This window comes from Brassica napus, chromosome A4, assembly GCF_020379485.1.
Source record: "Brassica napus cultivar Da-Ae chromosome A4, Da-Ae, whole genome shotgun sequence".
Taxonomy (NCBI): domain Eukaryota; kingdom Viridiplantae; phylum Streptophyta; class Magnoliopsida; order Brassicales; family Brassicaceae; genus Brassica; species Brassica napus.
This window is the reverse complement of record NC_063437.1, coordinates 9,174,114-9,182,766: the sequence shown is the minus strand read 5'-3', so window position 1 is coordinate 9,182,766 and position 8,653 is coordinate 9,174,114. Positions and strand designations below refer to the sequence as shown.

Below are 8,653 nucleotides of genomic sequence, written 5' to 3'. Positions count from 1 at the left end.
TTTTTTTTTTTGGTAAAAATGTTAAGATATTATTACCAAGTTTTTAATTTGTGACAGAAATACATAGATAACAAGAAGCAGAATAAGAAAAATAAAATCCTAAACACACACTCGATCGAGTAGCGATAGACAAGCAAACACGACCACCACAACCACAGTCCCAAGACACAACTTAGTCCGCACCAACAGCTTGCCGCAAAAGGATGAGCCAAGTTCAACCGAGAGTCGGAACCCAGTAATTTTGGCCTCCCCGGTGATCCGCTCTTAAAGATAATGACCCACCCGAAAACAGCTTGCCGAGCGCCTCAAAGAAATGCCCATACGAACATCAGCAACAGCAGCGGTGCAACTCACCCACAACATCCAAATCGAGCAATTATTAGACCCGGAAACGGCCTGTACACTGCGCCGAACCGAGCAAAGTGGGCCGCCACCTCTGCTATCCCTAATCAGAGCCCAAACCTGCACACAACTGCCCCGCACACCACCACAAGAGGCTCAATCAAACCTATGAAGTGCTGGGATGTGAGCGAAGACCGAGCGTTCGATGCGGCGATCAAAGACACGAGAACCACCACACGCCCATAGCCGTCGAGAACCGACGAACCGAAATTGGCGCTGTTAGAACCACCAATTGCGACCGCAAAGATGGAAGTAGAACCAGGGCTCAAACCAACCCAACAGTCCCCGACTTCCACAACAAACTAAAGCCGGCGACATTGGGGAGAGACAATTAGGGACCACGAACAGGAGGTCCGAAGGTGAGGAGTCGAAGCTCACGGCCACTGAAGCAGCATAGACGACCGCCCTTTAAACCGCAAGCAAGACCTACGCGAGCCGGCCACTGAGCTCGAGCACCAACCCGCCTGCGTGCTCAACCCCACAACCCGCCGCCATGGTAATAGGACCCACCAGCACACACCCCGGCGAAAGGAAAAGGACCCAGACTCGACGAACCATCGAGAACCTAGAGCATCCTCTCGAACCCAATGGCTTCCTTGACCAGAAACAGCAAGCCACCGCCGAACCAGAGAAGCCACACCGTCCCTCCCACTTGCGGACAGAGAGAAGTCAGACAAGATCTAAAGGGAGAAAATCGATCTTGAACCACAACCCAAAAATCCGACTGCAACAACTTCCAATCGCTCATTCTTCTCGCCGGAATCACAGATAAAGAGGAGAGGCCAGCGGAGAAGAAACTCCTCTGCAGCAGAGCACACCCCGACACCAAACCCTAGCCCACGACGCCGCACATATCGAAGGGGAGCAGACTGGAGAAGCGGCAGCAAAGCGAGAAAACCTAGATTAGAAGGAGAGCCCTCCGGTCTCCGGTACGCGCCGCCACGCGCCGTCCGGGCCGGAGGAAACGAGATTTACTTTTTTTTGCCTGCAAGAGATAAGGTCGGGGAGAGAGGGGAGAGAGGAGAGAGGTCAAGTTATTTGTTTTTTTAACTGCTACGTTGACACATACGAAACACAAATGTATATTAATATTAATGACTTGACTTGACCATGTCAAACATGCCATACTCTCTTGCCCTATAAATAGTAAGCATTAATCCTTCACAAACAACACACAAAATAACAAATCTTTAAGCGCATTGGCATATAACCTTCTGTCTGAAATGAAGGTTTCTCAGTCTATCATCACTATTATGACTTTAGCATTGGTCATGCCCTTTGGCAATGCTTATGATCCAAGTCCTCTCCAAGACTTCTGTGTGGCCGTTAATAACCTCAATAATGGTGGTACGAATAGAATCTGATTTCCTTAATTCTCTACTTACTCTTTTCATTTATTATGATTGAATCAAATATTTGGATATACCTTTTGACTTGATGTTTCCATGTGTAGTCTTCGTAAATGGTAAATTCTGTAAGGATCCGAAGCAAGCAAAGGCCGAAGACTTTTTCTACTCAGGCCTCAACATGGCTGGCAACACTGATAATAAAGTCAAATCCAACGTAACAACAGTGAATGTTGATCAAATTCCAGGGCTAAACACTATGGGAATATCCTTAGTTCGCATAGACTATGCGCCATACGGCCAAAACCCACCCCACACGCACCCACGTGGCACTGAGATCCTTGTCCTAATCGAGGGAACATTATATGTTGGTTTTGTCTCTTCCAATCAAGACAATAACCGTCTATTCGCCAAAATTTTGCACCCCGGGGATGTGTTCGTGTTCCCAATAGGAATGATCCATTTTCAAGTGAACGTCGGAAAAACTCCCGCGGTGGCCTTTGCAGGATTAAGTAGCCAGAACGCTGGTGTCATCACTATCGCAGATACTGTGTTTGGATCAAACCCTCCGATTAATCCAGAAGTTCTTGCTCAAGCGTTCCAGTTGGATATCAATGTTGTCAAAGACCTTGAGGCAAAGTTTAAGAACTGAATTTAAGTCATTAAGAGTGTATCGTTGTAACACTCAAAACAATAATGTAATACGAATTAAAAGTTATACTACTTAATAAAATAAAATATGGTGTTGTTCACCTAGTTTGATACAGTATTTAATATTAATTTGGAGATTCATAACTACTCAAATATAGCTGAGATCAAATCCAGACACTATAGAGATAAGGATATAGAATATTAAGATAATGATAACTATTACGTTGTAGTTATCTAACCGTGTAAATCCCCTAACGTTTTTCTTGTATAAAAACTCTAATTAGGATAAAACATGCGCCTTACGCAGAGTGAATTTATTTGTATATGTTATCGATAAAATTTTTAATATATTTGATCATTATTTTTATATATACAATATTTTTTGTTGTTATTATATAATTTCTTTCCGATGGACCGGATCAATTTTTATTAAAAATTTTGGAACTAAACTATAATTAATATATCACTAGGTGTTTTGCCCGCATATGCGGATATAATCGTCTTACGAATGTTTATATTTTATTAATTCAAATGTTCTCGAAAAGTTTAAATCAAACATCAAAATATTTATATATGATAAAGCTTTTCATCAAAATATATATGCTTGTTATTGAGTCAAATTTTTTAACATTCACATATTACAAATGTTTTAAAAATATATTTATATAAATGTTTTTGTTTATTAATATTTAATTATAAAATGTTTTTATCTTAGTTTTTAACTTTTATAATAGAAAATGACAACATAATATATATACATAAGAATTATCTTTATTTTTAAAATATGATTTACAATAAATAAATAAATGTACCACTGTTTTTGAAAATATTTATGTGATCTCTTATGTTTTAAAATATTCATCATTTTTTTTCTTTGCAAGTTTTTTAGTATGTTTCTTTTGGACACGTAAACGTGTACTGCTTTGTATTGGTAGAACATAGACATGAGATTTTCTGGTAACCAGTTGGTTGTAACACATATTAGCAAAATTTACAATTTCAAAAAAAAAATTAAACTTAACACTAATAAACTAGGTGTTTTGCCTGCAATGCGAGCTTAAACATTTTCATAAATTTTTGAAAAGTTTTTTGTACACTATATTCATTATATTAAAATAAATCTTAAAATAAATTAATATTCTATTTTAATTATAGAATTAAAAAATTTATTTGATTAATATTTAATTATCTAATTTATGTTTTTTTTAACTTTTTAGTAAAAGACTTTTTCAGATAACAATACAATATATATATATATAGAATTTATCTTTTTTAATTATTTTTTTAGATTTTGGATAATTCAATTAATTATATAATTAATAATTTTATTTGATTAAAATATTGATATATAATTATGTTTTTAACTTTTCAGTAAAAGACTTTTTCAGATAACAAATACAATATATATAGAAATTATCTCTTTTTAAAATTTTATTTTCAGATTTTGGATAATTCTTACTATTATTAATTTTAATCAATTATATAATCAAATAAATTAATTATATAATTAAAAAATTTATTTGATTAATATTTAATTATCTAATTTATGTTTTTTTAACTTTTTACTAAAAGACTTTTTGAGATAACAATACAATATATATATAAATTATTATTTTTAATTATATTTTTAGATTTTGGATAATTCAATTAATTTTATAATTAAGAATTTTAATATATAGTTATATAATTATGTTTTTAATTTTTCACTAAAAGATTTTTCAGATAACAATACAATATATCTAGAAATTATCCATTTTTCAAATTATATTTTCAGATTTTGGATAATTCTTACTATTATTAATGTTAATCAATTATATAATCAAATAAATTAAAATTTCGTTTTTATTTTTTAATTTATTTATACATTTTATTTATTAAGGGTATAAACGATATTAACCACTATAACTTTTAACGTGAGAGCTCGATTCTGAAAATTTACTTCGCAAATAATAGTATAGATTAAAATAATAAACTGTATATGCTACCGATGATTTTAAATCAACAAAATCCAAAATTATTTAACTTTTTAATATCAAAATATAGATATAATAATCCTTTCATGAAATATAAGAGAAGAATCTTTTGATATAATTTTAATAATATAATATCAAATATTTGTGTAGGTGATAATTATCCATTTTCTTAAAACTGTTTATTATCTAATACAATTATTATTAAAATTATTTATTAAAACCACTGACTCACCTATGAATTTTTTTAATATAATAATAAATAAGATAATTTCAAATTTTTGTGTATAGATGAAATATTGTAATTATCTTGTTTTCAAAACTGTTAATTATATATGAAAAAATATTTATGAAAAAGTTATTGACTCAGCTTAAAATCATGGAGAATATAACAAATCAGCAAATTCACTTATCAAATAATAGTATAGATGTGTTGATCGGATTGGACATTAAATGAACAGTATTGTTTTCACAGTTGAATTATTTTGACATTTATCTTCCATATGGTTTTGAAAGATTTCATATCAACCATCGAATTGATACATGTCATTTTAATGCTTTTAGTCGTATGATTAAGGAAATTTACATTTTTTAATTTAAAGTTATTTTAAAAATTCAAAATATAATGCTTTTAGTCGAATTGATACATGTCATTTTAATGCTTTTAGTCGTATGCTTAAGGAAATTTACATTTTTTAATTTAAAGTTATTTTAATGCTTTTAGTCGTATGGCGGCGACGCGAGTGATAGTGACGCCACGGCGGCTGTCTATTCAGGCTTTGGGGGCAACCGGGATAGCTACTGAGCCTGCGGCTGTGGAGATGACGAAGCAGGGGAGCGCAGCGACTGTCGATGGCAAGCGCCAGAGTGATGGATCTCCACGTTCTGCTCCTTGGGCGAAGAAGAAGATGGGAGGAGGCGAACCAGAAGCCATTGTAGATGTAGTGGATGGTGTTGCCTCACTTCAGATTCCCGAAAAGATTTTTGATGAGGCGGAGCTCCTGTGGAAAAGCTATGTGGTGGGTTATTTAATTGGAGATGCTCCTCATGTGGGTTCAATTCACGCAACTGTCAATCGTATCTGGTCTGCTCCCAAGGCGGGTACAAAGATCGATGTCCAGTTCATTGAAAAGAACACAGTTTTGTTTCGCATTGAGAACAGTCAGATGAGGAATCGTGTGATTCGAAGGAAATATTGGCACATTGCGGATATCCCTTTGGTAGTCAATGTTTGGACTCCAGAGTCTGCACTGCATCCTCCAGATCTTTCGGCTATGCCTTTGTGGGTTGATCTTAAGGGAGTCCCAAACAACCTTTACTCTCACAAGGGACTGAAGTGCTTATCCAGAGCAGTCGGTCAGTTTGTGAAACTTCACCCAAGTACGGAGAAGTGTGTGAGGCTTGATGTGGCCAGAGCTTTTGTGGAGGTCAACCTACACCAACCTCTGGTGGAGAAAATCTCTTTTAAGGATAATGCTGGCTCTGCGCATGAAGTGGAAGTTAATTTTCCTTGGCTTCCTCCTCGTTGTAGTGTCTGTCGCAGGTGGGGCTATAAAGGTCAGGACTGTTCGTGTAAGGAGATTAGAATCCTAAATAAGAAGGTAGAGGAGACAGCAGCGTCTTTGTTTGCTGTTATACCTCACGGAGGAGACAAGGCTGGAGACAGTGTTGAAGTGGTGGAGGGAAACGAGGTAGTAACTGTGGAGGAAGATGTGATTAAGGAAGGGAATGTATTTGAGAATCTGATTCAGGATTTGGAAGCGCTTACGCATGTGGCTAATAACGTTGCTGCACTGGAAGGCATTAAGCTAACTGAGCCTACTACAGAGGTTTTTCACACCAATGGGGTTGGCGCCTGGGAAAATGGTCGAGGAATGAAACAGGTGGGTGATACTGGTGGGGAAGGGGCTATAGTAATTTCTCCTTCACGTTTCAGTCCCTTACAGGGTATCGTAGAGGAGGAGGAGGATGCTATGGAGGAGAATGGGAAGGAAGTTGAGGAGGGTGAAATATTAGAGACTAATGTTGATGGAAAGAAAGTTTCAGGAGTGCAGGTTTCAAACCAAGGTAGGAAGCCTGGATCGGCTCAGAAGCAGATGCGGGGGAAGATTGTTCGAACCAAAGACCTGATATATGCTGGTAAGCAAGGGACAACAAAAAAAACTTCCGTTAGGAAGTTATGACGTCTCTCTTTGCATGGAATATGCGTGGATTCAACTTACCACGCAAGCATAGAGCACTTAAAGCATGGTTGCAAGTGGAGAAGCCTTCTTTTGGGTGCCTAGTAGAGACGAGAGTGCAGGAGTCTAATCATCAGTGGTGCATGAGTGCTGCCATGCCAGGTTGGAAATCCCTCACGAACTACAACTACCATCCCTTGGGCAGGATTTGGGTCTGCTGGTCTGATCAAGTTATTGTCACGCAACTGCATATGAGCGCACAGGTAATCACGTGTGCAATCCAGGTGCCTAGTACTGGAGAGCAATTTGTGTGCTCTGCTGTCTATGCATACAACACTGCAGTGGATCGAATTCGACTATGGGAAGAGCTGAGAGGAGCAAAAGCTGCTTATGATCATTTGAACCTCCCCTGGATATTGATAGGAGACTTCAACGAAACTTTGGCCTCTTCAGAGCATTCTCGCGCATTGGATTATCGCAGAGATATGTCTGGCATGAGACATTTCCAGGAAGCAATGACAGACTGCTCTGTCATGGATTTACACTTCACTGGTGCGTTGTTTACGTGGTGGAACAATCGAGTTGCGGACCCTATTGGAAAGAAGTTGGACAGAGCATTGGTTAATCAGAATTGGCTAAGTCGTTATCCACTCTCTTCAGCACAATTTGATGCTGGTGGAATATCGGATCACGCAAGGTGCTTGGTTCGCACAGCAGGAGTTACAAATGATGCTAGGAAGCCATTTCAATTTTTCAACTTTCTGGCTGAGCACAAGGATTTCTTGCCGACGGTTCAGAGAGTCTGGGACTCGACTCAAGCTCTCTACCCCTCCAGGACAGCACTCTCCCTTTTCAATAGGAAGCTGAAGCTTCTTAAGCAACCGCTTCGGGAGTTGAACAAGACACACTATGGAAACTTGCCAGCCCGCACTAAGCAAGCTTATAATGAGCTTTGTGAATGTCAAAACATAGTATTACAGGATCCATCGCCCGACAACGTTGCAAGGGCGGCTGAGGCAGCAGAGAGATGGAATGTTTTGGCCCGTATTGAGGAAAAATTCTACAGGCAGAAGTCATGTGTCCGATGGCTTACGGCAGGAGATCAGAATACAACGTTTTTCCACAATATGGTTCAGATGAGAATAGCTAAAAACACGATCAGGAGTTTGGTGACAGCGCAGGGAGAAGTGCTCACAACATCATCAGATATTAAAAAAGAAGCAGTTTCTCATTTTCAATCTTTTCTGCAAGGACAAGACCCGACTACAGAGGACATTACTGTTGATGCTCTACAAGATCTGTTAACATATAGATGCTCTCGGGACGATTCAGCTTGTTTAGTTCGGCCGGTCACTGCTGCAGAAATACAGCAAGCGCTCCGCTCTCTCCCAAATGATAAAGTTTCTGGGCCTGACGGTTTCACCAAAGAATTTTTTATTGCAGCGTGGCCAGTCATTGGACGGGACTTCATCGTGGCAATCCAGTCTTTCTTCATATTCGGGTTTATGCCCACCGGAGTGAATGCTACTATACTCTCCTTGATTCCTAAGACAACTACTGCTCAGACTATGAAGGATTACCGGCCCATCGCGTGTTGCAATCTTCTCTACAAGGTGATCTCTAAAGTCTTAGCCAATAGACTGAAGATAATTTTCCCTGCAGCAGTTGAAGCTAATCAGTGTGCATTTATCACTGAGCGTTTACTTCTGGAAAACGTCTTACTCGCTTCTGAGCTTGTTACTGGTTATCATAAGACCACAAACAAAGAGAAATGCGCCATCAAGTTCGATATCTCGAAAGATTTTGACACAGTCAAGTGGTCTTTCATCACTTCAGTTTTACAAGCAATGGGACTGCCTCCTCAGTTTATTCAGTGGATCAGACTATGTATATCTACAGCTGCGTTCTCAGTGGAAGTGAACGGGAGTCTGGAGGGGTTTTTCACCAGTGCTAGAGGCATTCGTCAAGGATGCTCCCTCTCGCCATATCTGTATGTTATCCTTAACAACGTCCTATCAAAATTGCTCAACAAAGCCGCAGAAGCAGGATAGTTTGCGTATCATCCTCAGTGTCAAGGCGTCAAGCTAACACATCTGAGTTTCGC

At 38.4% G+C, this 8,653-nt stretch overlaps 2 protein-coding genes across 2 annotated transcripts; both read left to right on the top strand.

Moving 5' to 3' along the window:
* LOC106449491 (germin-like protein subfamily 1 member 13) lies at nucleotides 1-2,481 on the top strand. The gene is made up of 2 exons (XM_013891246.3): nucleotides 1-1,749; nucleotides 1,856-2,481. Exons 1-2 carry the CDS (start codon nucleotides 1,626-1,628, stop codon nucleotides 2,398-2,400), a joined length of 669 nt encoding a protein of 222 aa, XP_013746700.1. The 5' UTR covers nucleotides 1-1,625; the 3' UTR covers nucleotides 2,401-2,481.
* A 2,616-nt stretch (nucleotides 2,482-5,097) lies between these two features.
* Nucleotides 5,098-6,552, top strand: LOC125608161. Its single transcript, XM_048778118.1, has one exon. It carries the CDS (start codon nucleotides 5,098-5,100, stop codon nucleotides 6,550-6,552), a length of 1,455 nt encoding a protein of 484 aa, XP_048634075.1.
* Nucleotides 6,553-8,653: the final 2,101 nt, after the last annotated feature.